Genomic DNA, 22,997 nt, shown 5'->3' on the forward strand with positions numbered 1-22,997 from the left:
TGCTGCTGCAGCAGCACTTGGTCCACTAAACCCGCGCCCCTAGAGGTAGAAAGGAATTTACAAGGTGGATTGAGCGCAAAAACTGTATTGCGCAGCCAAAGAACATAGAGGGCGGATTCTAAAAAGGTTCTTCTACCGTCCTATTGGTTCTTGAGGATTTCCTTGTGCTCTGGGTCTAGGCACATTGTTTGAGATACGTAAAAGAAAAACGAACGCAACATTTTGTAATAAGACGGTTTAATTAAAAAATTAGAGTATATTGTGTGTCACGAGGATATTGACTACTTCCCAAAACATCGTGGAACCAGATCGAGGGGAACAACAGTCGACGGCGCAGCATCACAGTGGTGAGGTTCTGCCTGAAGTGAGTTGTTGCCGAGAAGCCATTGTGGTAGAAGACTAGCTGCTATGTAGCCTGGCTAACTGACAAGAGCTAGTAGTTAGCTAACCTGCAGTAACTAGGAATCAACCATGGTTACTGTGTCTTTCTAATCAGACAGTCCATAATGTCGCTCAGTAACTGTTGTACGTTAGCTAGGTATAAGCAACAACACGGGTTCTCCTGCACACTGCAGAGCTGAGTCCTTGTAGTCTACAGTTTCAACTAAAGCAGTGGTACTTCTAACTGTCGCTAAGGTTAGCTAGTTAATGTAATTATACAAATGTTAGGTTAATAAGACCGGACATCTGCAATGATGCAGACAGGGCTAAAGATATGTGTTCCTATTTCAGTGCAGAAACCGATTTATGAATTGTATCTGTAAAAGTGGAACGCAGCAAGTGAGGCTTAACCTGTCAACAACATGCCATTGTAACATTCAGCTGTGTCCTACAGTGACTTGTGGATCTTCCAGTTATTTGTACTGAAGACTCATGCAGATGGTTTTACAGTGAGGCTTGTTGGGTGTGCTTGACTTAGACAAGGCACAACCTATATTCTCATATATTATTATTTTCTAAAAAAAATAATGATTCCCACTCTTAAAAAAAACGTGAATTATTGCATTATATTGACAATGTCGTTGTCAGAATGTTTGTCTTGGTCCCGATTGTATCGCTTGTAATTGCTCAAACGTTCTGATTGATGGTTGAGGCATCATTTTAGTTTTTGTGGAGTAAAGTGCAGCTAACAGTGGCTGACTAACTAGCCACAGTCACAAACGTCACAAAGTAACAAACTCACGCTGGATTACCCATAGTAGAACAATAGTTTTGCAACTCGTTAACTTTTGGGAGATAGTTAGCCTAATTTACGGTGGCCTTGAAGTGCAAAACACACCCACTAATATGAGTGCATCCCCCCATATGAAAACACTCCCCCCAAATCAGGGCCCCGGTACTAGGCATTGGCAACATAGGCAGCCGCCTAGGGCGGCATCCAGAGGGGGGCGGCGAATTCCGAAGTTCATCCATTAATTAACCGTCCCGCCCCACCAGCAGAAGGCGCCAAGTCCCATATCTGTGCTGCGGTTGAGGGGCGGCACCTCGATTTGCGGCCCTGCGGTCACTTTAGGCAGAGAATGGCTGTTTATCAATCCGAAGAATGCTAAGAACGCAAGTACATTCTTTTGAAGAACGTTCTTGCAAGCGTCCTTGCGAGAATGGTCTTGCAAGGACGCAAGGACGGAGAATGAATTGAGATGGTTAGGGTTTTCCTGGACTCACAGCATTATGATAACACTGATTAGCCACAAAAACTAGATGACAAAGCTAAAAAATGGTCCGTCTACCTGTAATTTTACGTTTTCTGTAGCCCTTGCTAACTTACAGTACCTAATGTTAACTTGTGTCTGCACTGCACTGAGATGCTAGCTAGGTTATCGAAAAGTCGGAGCAAATTTACAAATTAGCCGTTTCATCAATAAAATAAGAACATTTTCAGCGACTACACTGCCTATTTCTCGTCACATTTTAATTCAGATGCTGATTTACACGTACCGTTTAGCTGAAATATGAAAAGTAAAAACTTACAGTTGTGTGGTTTGTCCGCCTCGCTTGACATCTTGCAATGACTTTTGGGAAATCAGAAGCGTTCTTGCTGGTCAAGTCACCATCCGATGCATCCTCGATAAAAGGGGCGGATCAAGAACATATCCGGGTATTTTTGGCGTTCTTGGTGACTTGTGTTCTTTGGATTGGAACCGTACTTGGGCAATGAAAGATGACGTCAAACGAGTTTGCAAAAACACAAGAACGGAAAAAAACGTGGATTGATAAACAGCCAATGTCTAATATAGAGAGAACTGCCACTCTCGGGGAAACTTCCGGGTTCTGAACTGGTTGAAGTTCCATGTGAGGGTGCTAACGAGCGAGTGCAGAATGAATGGAGGTCTATGGAGGGGTACCCCTCAAAATCCACTTTTCTCAGGATATAATTTTTTGTCTAGTAAGTTGAATTCTGAATTCGAAAGGGGAAGCAAAAAAAATACACACTGCAGGCTGTTAGATTGTTTTAAAGTCGCCTTTCTGTTCTAAAAAGCCTTTGAAAATGTCATTGTCGTCATACACGGCAAGCACTGGTCACTTACTTTTTTCTCTCAGGGCATCGACAACACAGCTGACAGGTTAGGCTCTCTCTGTCAATACACATGCTAGAAAGAGTTTTGGCTTGCTAATGTTTTTGCTAATGTTGCTAATGCTCTGACATTCTCATTCCGCTTCGGATGCCATCAAGCGGGAGCTCTGGTCGTATCAGTCTTTCACTAACCAATCAGCATTCATTAGCAGAATGCTAGCGTGTTATGGGTAACAACAACTCACCCTGTAAGAAATCAAAAGGACATAAGTTCTCGTTCATTCAACTTTCAACCTACAATCCATGTTGAACATGCAAAAACTACAATCAAATCGGAGATTTCTCAACGACAATCACGCAAAAGAGACAAATTTAGCCGTTTAGCTCCATAGACTCCCATTCTACATGCACTCGCTCGCGATCACCCCTAGTGGAACTCTGGTGGAACTGCAGCCAAATTAGGTACAATGGGGCTTAATAGGGAGTGGCAAGGCTCTCCTTAAACAGGCTAGGTTAACGATATGTCACGCCTTGTTGCATATTTGGGATCCCCGCCATCTTTGCAGGCAACACGTTCTTTCCAGCCGACCAGTCCAAATATGGGAACTTAAATTCCCATGGCTCCTGCCTTAATATCTTTGCCGTCCAATCACTTATTTTATTTCTGCACAGAAATATTAAACTGCCAGATAGCTGTGACAACATAAGCTAAAAGCACATCTAATTGGCTAAGGGGTTAATGGGCGTGAATTAATAAATGTATCGTTATCCATCTTTTGCCTAAGCAGAGTCAGAGAGGATACCATGGCATGGGAGATGTCCTACAATGTTAGATGTAGGGCTGGGCGATATGGGTAAAAAATTATCAATATAGATATTTACATTCGATAACGATAATTCAACGATAGACCACAGATCTGTTGTAGTAGCTAAATAAGTTTCCTCCTCAACTTTTTCCCCACACTCGGCATTAAGTTTAGGCAGAGCGGTGTGAGAGAAATGTTTGCTGCCAGGGAGCACGTACCTGGGGTCAAGTAACTTAAGCTTTTTAAAACCTTGCTTTTTATCAATAGCCTACCCATCAATACCTTGGCGCAAACTCACACTTTCTGCATGTTCCAACGAGTGATTTTGGTGGTAAAAAAGGTTTCTTATATACTAGTGTAATAATTGGACCAATAAGCTGTTCCTATTGGTCCAGAAGATGTTCTCAAAAGTTAATAAATCCGTTTATTGACCTCCCGAATGTTCGCAGAGGTCAATAAACGTTTTTAACCAACCTGAGAGTTGTTCTGTTCATGAAATAAAGTATTTGAGTAACTCCAGAGTTGTTGATATGTTGCCTTGGAGATGTAGTGACGTCACCAGTGCAAGTGCAGCTGATTGCTCTGACAACATGGCGTCTGCTCCAACTTCCTGCTGCATCACAGAAATTAAATGGACTGCTGTTCCTAATTAATCTCTATCGACATTATCAATATTATTGAAAATGAATTAATGTTAAAATATCTTTGTTGAGGGAAGTCATTACTTCGACAGTTATTTTTATCGATTTATCGCCCAGCCCTAGTTAGATGTACTGCTTCAAATTGAAAACTGAGGCAATATTTTGAGTTAAGACACTTTTTTTTTTACATGTCAATTTTGTTCATTAAAAATCTAAACTTTTTGTTACGAAGCATTTGTTGGAGTAACACAAGTTTTTCAGGACAAATTAACACGATCTGGCTTCTGCGTTTGTGACAGGCAGCTACTGACCGTAGTAGCCTGTATGCCTTGTTGTTTGTAGATTTCTGTGAAACTTGCTAAATAAACATTAGCTAGCTACACTATGTAGGCTATCCTTTAAGCTAAATATCTATAACTTTTTTCGACCATTGGATTGTCAAAGAAAGTCAAACCTTTTTAGTTATGAAGAATCCCGGTTTATCCACTAATCACTAGAAGGGTCATATCTGTCTAACCAAATAATATATTTAAAACCTGGGTGCTGTTCTACACTGCCCACAATTATGTATATTTCATTACTTAATGTAATGCGGAACTACTGTTAAATACTTGCGGTCTTTAGGGACACCTAATCTGTTGCCCCGCTTTAGCTCTGAAGCTCTGATTGGAGCCGCTGTGAGTCAGCGATATCTTGCAGCACTAAGGATGAGTGTGGCAACCCACGAAAGATGGACCCGCCTGCCTCTTTAACATCGCAAGTTTGGGAAAACTTCAGTTTCCCATTCAGTTACAGTAGTACAGGCGAGAGAGTGGGGAATAAGACAAGCACTGTGTGTCGGTGTTGTTCAGCAGTTGTGGGGTATGTGAGTGGAAATACATCTAACATGCTAACTAGGGATGCACGATATTGAATTTGAGCCGATATTCGATATGCCGATATTTACAAGCTCATTTTGGCCGATTGCCGATGCCGATACCGATATATACACCTCTGCTTTTTAATTATTGAAAAGTCTCTTCTGTACTAGAATTAATCTGTTATTATGATGGGGTACTTGCTGTAGATACGGGACAGTAAAAACTTGATTTGTATCATTTTAGAAATAGACATTTAGGCCGAATCCCAATACTCCCCCTTACCCCTTCCCCTTTGCGCGTTCCTGTGAGAGCTAGTGGTGTCCCAATACTCTTTTGGAGCTAGGGGAAGAGCTAAGACTAAGGGGTATACACCCCTTAAAACCAAGTAAGATCGGGAGCTTACTTGAAACCTAGGGCTATGTGAAAACTGCACGACCGGCAACAATGGCGACCAGATCATCCAGAGAGTCCGATAAATGTAATATTTTCGCCTTAATTCATTGATAAAAAAATTATGACAGTCTTGTTTTGTGTTATATACAGTCATGAACATATATACTTGCAACCATTTTCCTAATTGAAACGTTTAAAAAAAATTCTAGTTTGGTACGCTAATGTTACAGTTCTGAATTGCACAACAGTCCCGCATTTCTTTGACTAGCATGTCTACAGTTCTAAGTAAAACTCAATTAGCAGCGAATTTCGTTTAATATCAGTGCATAACACTACTTGCTTTGGAGATATCGATACGTGCTAGATGACGTACCTGTAACCAAGTGGCGTCCCATTTCCTAGGGCTATGTAGCCCTTACACCTTACTTTCTTACCTTACTTACCTTACTTTCGAGGGCCAAGGGCTAGGGGTAAATTAAGGGAAAGGGGAAGGAGTAAGGGGAAGTATTGGGATTCGGCCTTACTCATGAAAACTATTGAAATTATTTCAAATATGGCAGATTTATTTATATTTTCACATCACAATTTTCATACTTGAACAGTACCTCCTGGAAGTTTCAAACAAAATGCAAAAATGCAAACGTTTTTTTTACCCGAAAAATCCACCCATTACGTTCTTATTTTGGCTGGTACGTTTTTTTGGGGGGGGAAATCGAGACATTATAGATAATTCCATGCATTTTTTTCGGAAGGGAAGATAAATTTGAACTCTTTGATGTGAAAACGTTAGCTACCTTAGCTAGCTAGCTACTGGCAAGTAGCTTACATTAGCTAACAACGTTAGCTACCAACTGAAGGTTGTCAGTGCAGGCTAGTAAATGTTAGCCAGAGCCTTATTATGGCTTTGATGTTAGCTCTAGCTACTGTACACTCACATAACGGTTCCCATTCAGCACACCAGCATGACAGTCACAACCTATAGACAACGAACCTCTCATTGTCAATGTTGATGGCCGTGTGCTAGTGAGATATGGCACTCTCAAAATGCCAGCCGTAGTTGTACGGGGGGAAGGGGCTGGGCTTGCTGTTAGATACTTTGAAGGTGTAACTAGTACTGTCGCAAGTTTAGGATTGTATTCCGCACAAGACGCGGAATATGAGGTGCTGTGAGATGATGTCATTAGACATATCACAGCACCTGCAATTGTGCTGCGCTGCAGTCGTTTCTACTATAAGTTTGTTGAGGTATACCAGTAGTCATGGTATGTTTGTTATTTGACAGATTTGGAACTATGTATTACCTAGCTACAGGCATTGAAGTATTTTCCTAGCAATGCTTTATTTGGTAGTGGTTGTCATGTTGACTATACGCTGTTTTAGGAAAAGTGATACTAGTACTAGTACATGTATGTTTGTAACTAGACAGCCTCTTTTTTTAACTTTGTAATAACTATGTATTTCCAGTGGTTTTCATGTTATGTTGCAGTCATCAAGTTTTTGAGGAAAAGTACTACCATATATTTGTAACCAGACAGCCTCTTTCTTGAAATGTTCTAACAATGATTATTTATTTCCAAGCTACAAGTGTTGAAGTTTTTTCTTAGCAATGGTATATTTGCTGTCCATTTCTATTCCTGATTGTAAATGACAGTAAAAGATGCACACTTACACTGGTAGGAACACATTTTGATAGCATATGGACACGGTTTGCATGCTGATTTGGCAATTTTCCGGGGGGGTACTTTTATTAGATTTTGAGAATTTGTCCGGGGGTTACTTTTATTCCGGGGAGTTACTTTTATTCGGGAGGTAAAAGTATGTTCATATACCTCCAATCCTTCTTTGTTGTCATCCGTTCTTAGGTACATAGCTATCTTACATAACCATGGCTACGCTTGTATAATTGTAGCATTACAATTAAAAACTATACACACACAGCACACATTTTTCGCTCTGTTTAATATGGCATAGTGGATGATGGACTACAAATCATTTTGTCTATTCCAATATGTAATGATAGTATTCAATGACACAAATCTGTGTTCAAGAAAGAGTGGGCTGGAGTCGCAGAGGTCCAATAATATCAGCTTTTAATGCAGCAGTTGGAAACAAGGACAGAGCTCTGGGGTTGTCTCCGTTCCCCTACCTGCAACATTGTTTGGGTTGGTTAACAAAGTCCAACTAACTATCTGTCCCTGCCCCAGCATACAGTGCCCTCCAAAAGTATTGGAACAGTGAAGCCAATTCCTTTATTTTTGCTGTAGACTGAAAACATTTGGGCTTGACATCAAACGATGAATGTGAAACCAGAGATCAACGTTTCAGCTTTTATTTCCAGGTATTTACATCAGGATCTGATGCACAAATTAGAAAATATCACCTTTTTGTTCGAACCCACCCATTTGTCACGTGAGCAAAAGTATTGGAACATATGACTGACAGGTGTGTTTTGTTGCCCAGGTGTGTCCTATTACATACATTATTCAATCAATAAATACCACTGAATGTCTACACTCAGGTTCAGATTGGGTAAGATAGGTTTTGTCTATGCAGACTGTATTCAGAGGTGAAAACAACATGAAAACCGGAGCGCTGTCTTTGGGTGAAAAACAAGCAATTGTGAGTCTTAGAGAAGATGGAAAATCAATCAGAGCCATTGCAGAAACATTGGCCATAGCCAGTACAACCATTTGGAATGTCCTGAAGAAGAAGAAAACTACTGGTGTACTAAGTAACAGACGTCGAACAGGTAGACCAAGGAAAACATCAGCAGTTGATGACAGAAACATTGTGAGAGCTGTAAAGAAAGACCCTAAAACAACTGTTAGTGAGATCAGCAACAACCTCCAGATGGCAGGAGTGAAGGTATCACTATCTACTGTTCGCAGAAGACTTCATGAACAAAAGTACAAGGGCTACACCAGAAGATGCAAACCACTCATTAGCAAGAAGAATAGGAAGGCCAGGCTGGAATTTGCCAAAAAGTACAGAGATGAACCTCAAAAATTCTGGGACAAAGTTTTATGGACTGATGAGACAAAGATTAACTTTTACCAAAGTGATGGAAAGGCTAAAGTTTGGAGAAAGAAAGGAACTGCTCATGATCCCAAACACACAAGCTCATCTGTGAAACACGGTGGAGGTAATGTCATGGCTTGGGCTTGCATGGCTTCTTCTAGGACGGGCTCATTAATCTTCATTGAGGATGTAACACATGATGGCAGCAGCAAAATGAACTCGGAAGTCTACAGAAACATTTTGTCTGCCAATTTAAGGAAAGATGCAACCAAACTGATTGGCAGAGCCTTCATCATGCAGCAAGATAACGACCCAAAACACACTGCCAAAACAACAAAGGAGTTCATCAGGGGCAAGAAATGGAAGGTATTAGACTGGCCAAGTCAATCTCCAGACTTAAACCCTATAGAGCATGCATTTTACCTGCTTAAGAGGAGACTGAAGGGAGGAACCCCACAAAACAAACAACAACTGAAAGAGGCTGCAGTGAAAGCCTGGGAAAGCATCAAAAAGTAAGAATGCAAAAGTTTGGTGACGTCAATGGGTCACAGACTTGCTGCAGTTATTGAAAGCAAAGGATTTGCAACTAAATATTAAGTCTTATTCACTTAAATATGTTTTAAGTATACAGTGCCCTCCAAAAGTATTGGAACAGTGAGGCGAATTCCTTTATTTTTGCTGTAGACTGAAAACATTTGGGCTTGACATCAAATAATGAACGTGAGACCAGAGATCAACGTTTCAGCTTTTATTTCCAGGTATTTACATCAGGATCTGATGCACAACTAAGAAAATATCACATTTTGTTTGAATCCACCCATTTGTCATGTGATCAAAAGTATTGGAACAGATATACTTAAAACATATTTAAGTGAATAAGACTTAATATTTAGTTGCAAATCCTTTGCTTTCAATAACTGCAGCAAGTCTGTGACCCATTGACGTCACCAAACTTTTGCATTCTTCCTTTTTGATGCTTTCCCAGGCTTTCACTGCAGCCTCTTTCAGTTGTTGTTTGTTTTGTGGGGTTCCTCCCTTCAGTCTCCTCTTAAGCAGGTAAAATGCATGCTCTATAGGGTTTAAGTCTGGAGATTGACTTGGCCAGTCTAATACCTTCCATTTCTTGCCCCTGATGAACTCCTTTGTTGTTTTGGCAGTGTGTTTTGGGTCGTTATCTTGCTGCATGATGAAGGCTCTGCCAATCAGTTTGGTTGCATCTTTCCTTAAATTGGCAGACAAAATGTTTCTGTAGACTTCCGAGTTCATTTTGCTGCTGCCATCATGTGTTACATCCTCAATGAAGATTAATGAGCCCGTCCTAGAAGAAGCCATGCAAGCCCAAGCCATGACATTACCTCCACCGTGTTTCACAGATGAGCTTGTGTGTTTGGGATCATGAGCAGTTCCTTTCTTTCTCCAAACTTTAGCCTTTCCATCACTTTGGTAAAAGTTAATCTTTGTCTCATCAGTCCATAAAACTTTGTCCCAGAATTTTTGAGGTTCATCTCTGTACTTTTTGGCAAATTCCAGCCTGGCCTTCCTATTCTTCTTGCTAATGAGTGGTTTGCATCTTCTGGTGTAGCCCTTGTACTTTTGTTCATGAAGTCTTCTGCGAACAGTAGATAGTGATACCTTCACTCCTGCCATCTGGAGGTTGTGGCTGATCTCACTAACAGTTGTTTTAGGGTCTTTCTTTACAGCTCTCACAATGTTTCTGTCATCAACTGCTGATGTTTTCCTTGGTCTACCTGTTCGACGTCTGTTACTTAGTACACCAGTAGTTTTCTTCTTCTTCAGGACATTCCAAATGGTTGTACTGGCTATGGCCAATGTTTCTGCAATGGCTCTGATTGATTTTCCATCTTCTCTAAGACTCACAATTGCTTGTTTTTCACCCAAAGACAGCGCTCCGGTTTTCATGTTGTTTTCACCTCTGAATACAGTCTGCATAGACAAAACCTATCTTACCCAATCTGAACCTGAGTGTAGACATTCAGTGGTATTTATTGATTGAATAATGTATGTAATAGGACACACCTGGGCAACAAAACACACCTGTCAGTCATATGTTCCAATACTTTTGCTCACGTGACAAATGGGTGGGTTCGAACAAAAAGGTGATATTTTCTAATTTGTGCATCAGATCCTGATGTAAATACCTGGAAATAAAAGCTGAAACGTTGATCTCTGGTTTCACATTCATCGTTTGATGTCAAGCCCAAATGTTTTCAGTCTACAGCAAAAATAAAGGAATTGGCCTCACTGTTCCAATACTTTTGGAGGGCACTGTATCTGTTCCAATACTTTTGCTCACATGACAAATGGGTGGATTCAAACAAAATGTGATATTTTCTTAGTTGTGCATCAGATCCTGATGTAAATACCTGGAAATAAAAGCTGAAACGTTGATCTCTGGTCTCACGTTCATTATTTGATGTCAAGCCCAAATGTTTTTAGTCTACAGCAAAAATAAAGGAATTCGCCTCACTGTTCCAATACTTTTGGAGGGCACTGTATATTATACAGTGACAGTGCAGTAAAACAAAAAACACAAGAAGAGGGTTGAGCTTGTTCTCCTGTGCAGCAGGGAGTTGTTCTTGCCTACGCGTCCTACTCCCACCTTCTCGGGTGCCGTCTCCACCCGGTTTCAAGGTTGTTTCTGAAAATGAAGAGATGGACACAAAATACAGCTTTTTTTCCCAGACTCTGTGGTTGAAACTTGTCTGGATTGTTCGTCTTTCTCCGCCCCCACCCCGACTCCCACCGCCCAGTGTTAGACACAACGTTTCAACCTGAGCACACTTCTAAGTTCATAAGACAGAACTTTAATAAGCATAATGCATACATTTAATAAGCACAATGCATACATTTAATAAGCACAATATATTCTTTCATGAGAAACATCAGTATGGGCTAGTCAAACTAAACTATCTAGAGCAACACAGCTAGAACAACAAGGAAGCATAATCCCATCTCCATACCCACTTTAGGCATAAAGCAACAAGCGAGGAGCGAAGTAGGCGAAATTCAGTGAAAAAACGATGCGTTAGTGGATCATAGTGGGTAGGTTGCCCTGCACATATGCATACTTCCTTGTTGTTGAAAAGAGCACAGAAAATAGTAAGTGGTGCAGTGAGCTGATACAGTGACCAGTCTATCATGGTATGAGTCATTTTATACCATGGTTACGATATATATCACGGTATAGTAATTGTTCTGTAAATATGTAAAACAAGACGTTGTTTTACATATTTTTTATAAAAAATAGACTGGCTATTATTTAAAGGCAACAACAGTACGAGCGTTCCAATTGGCTGATGGGCAGTAATGCCATCCGCTTGGTGACCTACTCGCACCTCAATACGGATTCGTAATCAGTGTTTCCCACAGATTAGAAAGCAATTTGTGGCGGGGGGCGGGAGTTCAAAATCATTCCTTTGTTAATAAATCGTTACACAGAACTTTATTGTATTAAATATTAAACCAAAATGATTCACACCTTCACAAAATCAACAACAACAAACAAACAATTTCTGCATATGCAGGTAGCAACCTCCGTCGGCTCCCTGACGCCGGGTAAGAAGGGCTCCTTAGACTGCTCACCAAAAGTATGAAGGGGAACCCACTTGTCTTGCAGATTAATACATGTCCGTAGGTACCTAGCGAAAAGTAGCCTCAACTTTCCTAGACCTTTGGTTAAGGTACTAATGCTGAAGGCTCGCTGATATAGCTGACATTGTGACTGTGTGTGTATGTGAGAGAGGGGGAGGGGGAGCAGGAAAAGGAAATGCAGCGGAACGAATACGCTGTGTGTTTTAGCCTAAATATTGTTAAAAAAAGAGTTTTTTATTTAACGCAAAATGTGGCGGCCGGTGTTGATTCTGTGGCGCACCGCCACAAATTAGTCCATGTGTGGGAAACACAGGTAATGCCCTCCGACGAAAATTTCAAAATGAGTGACAGCATCGGCATGAATGTGGTCCGCTTAGACAAAATACACTCCACATCAGAAATTCCATCAGACCAACGCAAATGTGCTTCAAGGTCAAACGAAAATAGCAAATAAAGTAAATGTCAAACTACAATTCTAAATATTGCAAAAATTCGATTTATATGATGGCTTGTATACAATACAACAACCATAGGAAAAAAATGAAAGTATACCACAGTTGAAATGTTGATGTTAGTTTCCTCCAGGATCACAATGACTCTTTTTGAGAGACTTGTTGCTCTTGTGGGTTAGTTATAACAAAGTTAACTCTTGTGGGTTAGTTATAACAAAGTTAACTCTTGAACTCTTGTACTCGCTGCGAAATATTTTACTGTTGATTGTTCTTCTACAGGTACAGTCTTGCACTTTTTGGGGTTCATGTTGTTTTAATTTGTAACTTGTATAACTGCATGCTCTTATGGGTCTTCCCTTTGGCACTTGTTTAGTTTTTCACAATGTATGCTTCATGTTTTGGCTGCTCGCATTGTTTGGGACTACCTCGTTGTTATGATCAGTGACCTATGCTCTTTTGTAAAGCTTTCTCTTGGAAGTCGCTTTCGATAAAAGCGTCTGCTAAATGCACAAATGTAAATAAGAATGAAACGGTATAGCCAAATCTCTCCCAGTAGACACATTTCTACCATCGCACGGTATATACCGTCATACCGCCCAGCCCTAAAAACTATTATTGTTTGGAATATTTTATATCTGGATGGAATATAAAATTCAGGATATTGGTATTGGGAAGAAAAATCACATTCTATTGGGCTTTACTGATTAGCATTTCTCACTTGAAGCCTTGATTGTGACTAAATGTGGTTCCCCTGGTGCTCCTATTGATATACAGAAAAAAAATCCTAAATTGCAAAAACAACAAAAAAGACCTCGTCACAGCTGGATCTAGTCTGTTGTATTGTCCCATTTGGTGTTCTGTCACACTGCATGCTTGCTTAGTAACTGACAATCCTCCTGAAACATTATTTATAGTGCTCTTATATATCATAGTGTAACTTAAAGTTAAACTAATGAATGATCAATGCAGATTGACGCCTCTCATTTGCCCCTAGGCCACACACCAGCAACATGTAGCAGAGCACGGGTGTGATGTCACATGTAGGCCTGCTTGTCTTAAAGACACAGACCCACTTTTATTGCTCCTTTGTTTGCTTCTTTTTTCACCCAAAATACATATGCCGCTGCTTAAAAAATGTATATCCCGGTAAGGTCACAGCACCGGTTTATCATGCAACATTTGTACGTTTTGTAACCTGTTAGTTAAATATTATGTTAACACAAGAAATATCTATCTAACTATTTGTTGAGACTTTACCCGGTTACTTTTCATTACTCTGACAAATCATTTGAACATAAAAAACATCCTCTTGAAAATACATGTATTAGTCATATTTGTTGGGGGTTTAATATTGGCCAAACAACCGAAACTAATTCCCCTTGTTTGAAGGAAGATGGGAAACTGAACAGTGTATTAACATGAACCAAATAATGCTAATGGTTTTACAGTTATTTGACTCTATGGATTAAATCAGAGGAAGAATGGTCAAAGTAAGGTTAAATGAAATAGGAAAGGTTAACTCTTACCGACTCTACCATGATTATTGTAAATCAGAGATAGAAAGCAAGAGGTGAGGAAGGAGAAGGAGTAGGACAAGCTAGAACTGAGAAGGTCTCAGGAGATCAAGAATCCACAGAACAATGCTTCACAATTTCATTTATACCCAAGAACAAACCAATCACACCATATGTTGACCCTTATCAATATATGACTAACAATGCTACAGTAAGCTACGCAATGAGGTGTGAGTACCATCAAGTAGAGACTCCGTACAGCAACTCCAGATTTTATCATATGAGTGGTGGGGGCAAGATGACAACCAGCCTTACATATCCAAATAAATAAATACAGAAATTGAATCGGAATCAAATCAGTAGCTTGTGAATCGAAATTATATAGAATCGGGTAATAGGTGTTGATACACGGTTCCAGTCATTTACATCCATCCTTGTCATTGCTGACCTCTAAGTGCAACTGATGGGATTCGAGTTGGGTCTTTGTTGTAATGGCATGAGTGCAACTGTATTCATAGCTTAATCATAGTTTTCTATTTATACGTGATCTGAAAGATTTGTTCTGACATTTTCAGGTTCATGTGTAGATAACTTGGAACGCAACTTGGATCCTGTACGCATACCACAGATAAAGTGGTGAGTATGGAAATTGAAATGCTTGCATCTTAAAACACAACCATCAGAATTTTGTAACCTTACCATATCTATTTGTGCCAGCTTTTTGGGGGCTTGATGTAACTCAACCAACAGCTTGGAACCAGTGCTCACATGCTACAGCATTCGTAAGTACTATCCTTACAGTAAAATATGCCATATTTGCATTTGCAGTATCGTCAAGTAGGTCATTTGATTTGTTATCAATGATACTACCTTTTGTATAATACATTTATTTATGCAATGCTCTCTGCCTAAATATCTTTCAGGAATGGGTCAATGAAGATGGAGGTGACATAAGCATTTGGAGGTCGAGTATGGCTCATGGATGGAATTATTTTCTTCAGTCTCAATCATCACACTCAAGGACCTTGAGGGTGCCTTTGGATTCAGAGGAACATTTGGCACACTTGGAGACCTTCATTGAAAATCAAGACCTAACCAATCTAGTGGAATCGAAAGAGGCGTCGTCTTCAGAGTCGGACTTAAACTCAAACTTCAATGGCTGTCAATTGCGTGATGAAGGGCAACAACCAGGTCAGGAAAAACGGTTGAGGTGTGGAGACGGCGCTTTTTCAAATACTGTCACTGGTACAGTAGCCCACTCAAAAGGTTTACCATCATCATTAGAAGCAGATCTGCATGATGTTATCCATGATTGTGATATGTTAAATCCATCTCTTATTGAGGGCTACTCAGTGGTTGGTACTTGCACAGAATCAATTGTTGGCAACATGAAGCCTAACTGTAAAGAGTTGTATGAGGATTCAAATCTACAATCTGTAACCCAAGGACATGACAGCATTACGAATGTCCCCTCCAGTGAGGGTTTCTGTCCAGATGAAAGCTCAGAGAGTCGATCAGGATGGGCAGAAAAACATACTACCCCAGAGAGTGAGCAAAAAGTAAAATGGAAGGATGCACAGAAAAGGATGGAAGTGAAAGATGCTGATAAGCCCCCTGCTGTTTCACCAAGTGCGTACAAATTGGAGTGCCAAACAAAAGACTCTATGAATGAAAAGAAACGGGAAGAGGGTTGTTTTGAGGAAAGAGAGGAGTTGTGTTTGACTGATGAACTTTCAGACTTCTCAGCAGCTGCATCAGCATCCCCAAGGGTCTTAGAGTGTGATAGAAAAGATGATGAGTCTAACACTTCACAGGACTCTGAACGGGAATGCAAAGACAGTGTGCTACATGGCAACTTCCCACCTGGTGCCACTGAAAAACTGGATGAGGGTACCCAAGAAAGGGGGCAGCAGCAAGAGATTAAAATGGAAAAGAACATGACAGCAGAACAAGTTTATGATACAATTTCTAAAACCTCTGTAAGCCAGTCTGTCTTCTGTAGGAGAGAAGTGGATGTTGTGGATGATAAAGAGGAATGGGTACAGACTGAGGAGCAATTATCAACAAGACAAGAAGATACATGCCAGGACATATCTAGGAGTGCCCCAGAGAGCTTGGCCACATTTGAAAATGAGGCTGAAGACCATTCTAATGGAAATATGTTGGTGAATGAAAAAGAGGCATGGAGAAAGCAAGGGGATCAATCTGCAACTGTCAGCTACAGTGACCACAGTAAAGAGGTTTTGGAAAAGGAAGTTATGCCATCATCAACCCAAGGCCCTGATTTGCAAGATGGCAACATCTCAGATTACCAAGATTCAGATAAAAAACTAAATGACTGTAACATAGATTTTCTATCGCACTGTGTAGCCCTGTGCAACTCAGAACCCCAATCCAATCCAGTCGATGACTGGATCAGCCCTATTAACGAAACGGCTACTGTCGCAGTTTTTAAAGAAGACCAGACATCACAAGATCCCCACATGCAGCCACCTCATCTTTTCAGAGATGGTATAGAAAATGCTTTTCTAGAAAAAGATCATGACCAAGAACCTCCTTTTTTGAATGTATGCTATGGTGAACCGTTGTCAAGACATGATTCTATCAGAGAAATTGAGAGCAAATGTGAAGCATTTTCTGAATCTAACCATCAGGTTGGAGGGGATCATACAGTTGTAAACAAGACGGAAGGAGAGTACACAAAGGATGTTGAGGACCCAGCACCTCAAATAAAAACCTTACAGGGCATCTCAAAATATTTGCAACCTGTTGTCCTGCTAAAGTCTTTGAAACCAAGTAAAAACTGTGATGTGGATGAATTTCTCTGTGCCAAGTGCAAACATGCTGAACTAAAGGTGGATCATATAATTGAACACCACTATTGTAACCACTCCCAACACAAGTTGCAGTTTTGTGCGTCCTGTAATACCTACTTGACAAATACTGACCTTGCAAAAGAACATTTGTGTGTTATTGCTGATGAAACCCAACCCATTTCCTCAGAATCTTCTCTACAGAGGCGAGCGTTGACCCTGCCTGGTGTTTACAAATGTAGATACTGCTTCAAAATGTTTCCCTATCTGAAAGAACTAAATCAACATGAGCAGACCCATCGGCACCAAACACCATTCAAATGTGACAGATGTGGCCATTGCTTCTCTCAGAAATGTGGTTTGAACAAACATAAACAGTTTGTTAAGTGTCAGTCTTCATGTTCAGAAATACCTGTTATGAAATTGGCAAAAAGAAATACAGTTGAAAATACGAAATTTGCAGAACCTCCAACAGATATTCCAACAGAAGAGACTTTTGGTAATCTTACGGATTGTTTTGTGAAGCTTGTGGATGTTTACAAGACAAACTTCTGCAATATGTGTTTGAAAAGCTTCACATCCAGAATTAAGCTCAAGAAACACAAATTGAATGTTCACCGTAAAAAGTTGGCAACATCATTGACGCATATTGTAAAATCCAGCACACAAGAGAAGGTTCCGAAAGGAACTGACCCATGTGCAACATTTAAATGCCCCATCTGTCCACGAATGTTCAAATATTCCTACAACAGGGCCAGGCATTTGCGCGAGCAGTGTATTCGACAGTTCACATTACAAAGCAAGGGGAGGGTTGGCAAGACATTTCAATGCCCATTGTGCCATGCAACTTTTCTTCATTCATCAAACAGAACCAAACACTTAAAGATGAAATGTCTGAAGGAATATAATAGCAAGCATTTACAGACAAAATCTGAGCACATCAAGAACGTCCAGCAGAAAGAAGAGAAAAGTGTGCCATTGATGACATCCTATCAAAAGAAGGTGTTTCATTGCAATCTATGTCCTGCTACATATGCACATTACTCCGGACTTTTCAGGCACAAAAAGAAACACGAGCTCTATAAAAATTCTGGGAAAGTTATCAATTATCGGAATTCCAATCTTTCAAAAGATACTGCTACTGAAGATACTCCGCTTTTGAAGAAAGAAAGAGGTCTGCCCATTTCCTGCCACATATGTGAAAAGACCTTCATGACCTTGTTCTCTCTAAACAAGCATTTGCATGTGCACAGGAGTACGGAGAAGGAAAAGAACTTCCAACTAAAGCAAGAGTTTAAAAACCGCCACCAAATAAAATGCCCCTTATGTGATAAGGTATTTCAAGATGCCCACACACTGCTCCTTCACTGTTTAAAACATTCCGCTGGGTCAAAATCACATCAGTGTCCATTTTGCAAACGTCACTTCACACAACGGCAGTCAATGCGTCGCCACATGACAATGCATATACTGGAGAAACCATTTCCTTGTCAGATTTGCAAGAAACGATTTTACCGCAAAGAGTATGCAATGACTCATCAAGAGAAGTGCTTGGGTCATGCAGTAAAGTCTGCAGATATTGAGAGCAAGGATGTTGTAGGCAAATCTGCAGTCATTGTGAGCAAAGTTACACCTCCCAAAGCGGTAGTTAATGAGGGCAAAGAACTTAAAGTGCACCGGCAAACGAAGAAAATGAAGTGTTTGTACTGCCCCAGAGTATTTAACAGATTTGGGCGCCTCACAGCACATCACAAAAGCCACAAGTTGAACATGTTAGTCCCCTGCACAAAATGCAACCAGTTCTTCGGGAGAAACAAATTCAATACACATGTTTGCCAACCTATTTCAAATGCTTGCAAGCGCTGTGGAAAAGCTTTTGCCCGAAACTGCAACAGGGTTTTCCATGAAAAGACTTGTACCCAACTAAATAGGAGCGGAACGGGAAGAGAGAAATTACTGCTTAAATGCCCCCAATGTCCAAGAAGGTTTAGGTACAGATGTTATCTTTTGAGACATCTTCCGTCACATACTAGACGCCAATATGCATGCATGCACTGTGGTCAAACATATACCAACCAGTCTAGGTATCTACAGCATGAAGCTTTCTGTAATGGTGCCAAACAAATACAGTCTAGGTTTATTCATTTGAACACAAATGCAGTACTTTCAAAATCAGATTCCAGTGAGGCAAAACATCAGTCCCAAGCAGATATTGAGGGTCAATACAAGTGCAAGTTTTGCACAAAAGCCTTTATGAAATCACGAAACTTAAGAAGGCACATTCTGACACACACGGAAGTCAAGCCTTATCGTTGTAAAGCCTGTGATTGCTGTTTCTCCAGACATGATCATCTTAAACGGCATCAGATGCACTGCAAAGGCAAAAGTCAACGATTAGAATTGTGCATTGCCAAAGTCAGTCTTGAGGATGTTGGACGAGGTTGGCAAAATAAGCTGGATGTGTTAAAAAAAGTAGAGCAGGACGTATTCCATTGTAGCTCATGCTTAAAATACTTCTCAAGCCAGTCAAATTTACGTCGACATGTGTCCATGTCACATGTTTCAGTGAAGCCGTTCCGCTGCAACCGCTGTGGCAATTTCTACACTTTAGAGAAAAGTCTTAAAAAGCATAGGAACAGATGTTGCTCGAAATCAACTCAAGCTGAATTTTTACAGCAGAATTTGGTCACAGAGAGTATCCCAAATAATGAGTTAAATCAAGCTCTAGAGAGTTTCCAACAGCCTCTGAAGAACAAGAGAAAATATGCTTGTAAATACTGTCCCCGCACTTTAAAATCTAGTGAGCAATTGAAGGTACACACACGCTTGCACACTGGAGACAAGCCATTTGGCTGTGCCAATTGTGGAGAGAGATTTATTAGAAGGGATTACTTAAAACGCCATTTGGTCAAATGCAACCTGATAGGTGAGCATCTCGATACGCTTTGTGAAAGGTGTGGCGTTGTGTTTTCAACAGACACAATTGAGAATCATCTAAAGGCCTGTACCATCAGACCTTCAGAAAACAGACTCAACTCCTGTGAGACCATAACGAAGAGTCCACCAAGCAGGGGTTTTCCATGTGCTAATTGCAACGCCCGCTTTCTGTTGTTCTCACAGCTCCAGCTTCACTTTCTAAACACACACAGAGAGGAGGCAAATATAAGCTCACCAAAGCAGGCTCTGCCTCTACATCAGCAGTTATCCAACGTGATGAACATAAAGGAGGAGCTTTTGGATGATGGATATAGCAATTCTAACCCAAGTACAAATGATAATCTTGCATTAAATGAAAATGCAGATTCGGATAATGAAGTGGATAAACCTTTTTCATGCACCCTGTGTCAGATGCGCTTTGTACGGAAAGGTGGTTTGAGCATGCACATGAGTGCACATTTAGGTAATTACCCTTTTAACTGTAAGAGATGCATGAAAGGTTTTTGGAGCAAGAGCCAGTATCGCAGGCATGTCGCAAAATGTAGACATCCCGGGAGCATAATCAAAGAAGAGTGTAGCATACAATGTAACACTGAGGTCACTTCAGAGATGGGTTCAACTGAAAATGTCCTTGTCTTCAATCAAGGTTCCAAAACAACAGGCACAGGGGTTTTGCAGACCAATTTCTCATGCAAAGATGACTTAAAGGAAAAAACTCAAGGACTCTCAAGAAATCCAAGGAAGGAAAGCTTAATGGACAAGACAAAAGTTGTCCAGTACCAGTGCTCGGAATGTGATCTAAGTTTCACAGATGGGTTACTTCTCATTAGTCATCTTGAGGACCATGGCCGACAGGAGCATGAGCAAAAACTTGCTATCTGCCAGAAGTGTGGAAAGAAATGTACCAGTTCCAAAAACTTAGAGAGACACATGAAGGTACATGAAGATGAAAAAGAATATTCTTGTCCAGAATGCCCAATGATATTTCTCTATACTTCTGAACTTGATATTCATAGAAGCTATCATGACCCAAATAGACCATTTGCCTGCAAACAATGTAACCAACGATTTTGGACCACACAGTCTTTAGACAGGCATGAACTTGAAGAGCATTCAGAGATACACACTTGCCAATTTTGTCAGAGTAGTTTTACAGCCAAAAGTTCACTTGTTAGACATTGTAGAATGAGACATAAAATCAAACTGACTACAGATGTTTCTGGTCCTGTCAGTGTAAAGGAAAAAAAGGATGCAAGTCATGAAGATGATACAAACAATGAAACGGAAGGTAGTGGGGATAATGATTCTGACTCGGCACCTTACTTTCCATGCCATGTCTGTGGCAAGACATTCCTCACCTCAGAAAGTCTTGAGGATCATCAAAGGTGTCACCTCGGTGAGAAGCCCCATGAATGTGCTGAATGTGGCAAATGTTTTTTCCAAGCAGCACAATTGCAGCAGCACCAGCGGAGCCACAAATCTGAATTTCAGTGTCAGACATGTGGCAGAGGCTTCGTCTCACTCTTTGCTTTGCGGAAACACAAACATACACATGGAAGGAGACGCCCACACCGATGCCCAAAATGTCTACTCAGCTTCACAGGTCATTTACAACTTGCAGAACACATGGCCACCCATCGCGATGACAACTTTCCATGTGACATATGTGACGAAACCTTTTCCTGTAGAACTAGCCGAGCTGAACACAGGAAAGTTCACACAGAGCCTGAGAGTGGTGCATCTTTTGTAATTCCACCAGAACAAACAACAATACCCTCTACTCTTCGTATGTCCTTTTCAGAAGTTGAAGACATGAAGTATCGCTGTGGAGTGTGCAGTGACCGTTTTAAAGACCCAGAACAGCTCTCGGAGCATGGATGCATGGCTGCAACAGAGAGATCATATTCATGCCTACAATGCAATAAGCATTTCCTGCATGGATCTCACCTAAAGAAACATCAACTCAGCGTGCATCAATCACAGTCATATATGTATTTATGTGATCAGTGCCACATGAGCTTTGCATACCATAAACATTACCTCAACCATTTAAAGAAACATGCAACAGACAATACATTGAAAACGGTTGCAGAAAAGATTTTCAAATGCCCAATTTGTCCCCTCAGTTTTGACCACGCAGTGGCACTCTCCAGTCATCTCTCAATACATTCAAAGACGGTTCACAAATGCAGAATTTGCAAATTGCCGTTTTCTTCCAAAAGCAAACTTGCCGATCATGAGCGATGCCATCTGACTGCAGCTACAGAATATGAATGCACTGAATGTGCCCAGACTTTTTTGGGAAGTGATGCATTTCGCCAGCATCAATGTTCTCGTCGTCAGCGCGCAGATACAGACAGTGAACTTCCTCATACCTCTACCAGTAAGTCCTCAGTCACTTTAAAACAAGCAGTTGAAGAAGAGGAGGTGGATGTTGGTGAGGACTTCTTTAACTGCGTAGACTGCCCCGGTAGATTTTCTTCCAAACCTACTCTGCTGGAGCATCAAAGAAAACATCATCCAGTTTTGTTCAAGTGTGAACTTTGTGAGAAAACCTTTAATCTTAAGAAGTATCTGACCAAACACCAGCGCAGGCATCAGAAGAAGATGGAAAACATGCAGAGTAAGGGAAGTCAATTGATGTGCTCTGTTTGTCCCAAAGTTCTACGTTCAACGCAGGACTTGCAAGTGCATATGAAAATGCATGCTGAACAGAAAATTGGACCCCATCGTTGTGATATGTGTTATAAATCATTCGGTCACTTGTCTCTGCTGAGGGACCACCAGGAAAGTCACATTGGCCAGGTCGTTTATGAATGCACCGAATGTGACAAAGCATTTGCTTTCCCAAATCTCTTGGATCAACACCAAAAGACTCACACTCTACCCAATATGTAGATGTTTTCAGCCCTCCCGCAAAATCTTTCCGCTGTTTTAATTGCTTAACTAATCATACTGATTGTTTTATATGACATCCTATGAGCCAAGTTGATTGCATTTAAGAATGACATGGTTCAAGAATGTTTTGATTATTTGTTTCCATCTTAATGGATTTGCTTTTGTTCTGGTATGATATGTTGTGTATCTAACCCTGTAATCCCTGTTAAGATCCTTATTTACATAGTTATTGTGTAAGACACAATCCATGAGTGCAGTTTTCATTGTCTTTTGTGATTTCTGAATGTTTGGTAAAAAAATATATGGTAATGAACATGCCTACTTTGAGAGTATACTTTGAGATACCATGAGACTATCCATTGTGGACAGCAGACATGGTAGGCTACTCTTCCTTCCATCAAAGTTGTTTGTGTAAATAATGTAAATTGTATTCTAAATTTGTTGACCCAGATATTTACTGTGGATTATCACATGCCTTATCTTGTCCCATTTCATCGACTTTGGTGTTACTTTTATGAATAATTAAAGAGCTTCATCT

General features: G+C 40.5%; 1 protein-coding gene across 3 annotated transcripts; it reads left to right on the forward strand.

Annotated features, from left to right (window-relative positions):
- Positions 1 to 22,997, forward strand: znf1035 (zinc finger protein 1035). Of its 3 annotated transcripts, XM_047038139.1 has the most exons (5): positions 1 to 364; positions 14,387 to 14,447; positions 14,529 to 14,593; positions 14,735 to 15,764; positions 15,880 to 18,241. In XM_047038139.1, the coding sequence occupies exons 4-5, from the start codon at positions 14,783 to 14,785 to the stop codon at positions 15,978 to 15,980; spliced, it is 1,083 nt and encodes a 360-aa protein (XP_046894095.1). In that variant the 5' UTR covers positions 1 to 364; positions 14,387 to 14,447; positions 14,529 to 14,593; positions 14,735 to 14,782; the 3' UTR covers positions 15,981 to 18,241. The 3 variants fall into 3 exon arrangements, with proteins under 3 accessions (XP_046894095.1, XP_046894078.1, XP_046894088.1); XM_047038122.1 differs by having other exon boundaries at positions 4 to 364; positions 14,735 to 22,997; XM_047038132.1 differs by having other exon boundaries at positions 92 to 347; positions 14,735 to 22,997.

Source organism: Hypomesus transpacificus, chromosome 2 (assembly GCF_021917145.1).
Source record: "Hypomesus transpacificus isolate Combined female chromosome 2, fHypTra1, whole genome shotgun sequence".
NCBI lineage: Eukaryota > Metazoa > Chordata > Actinopteri > Osmeriformes > Osmeridae > Hypomesus > Hypomesus transpacificus.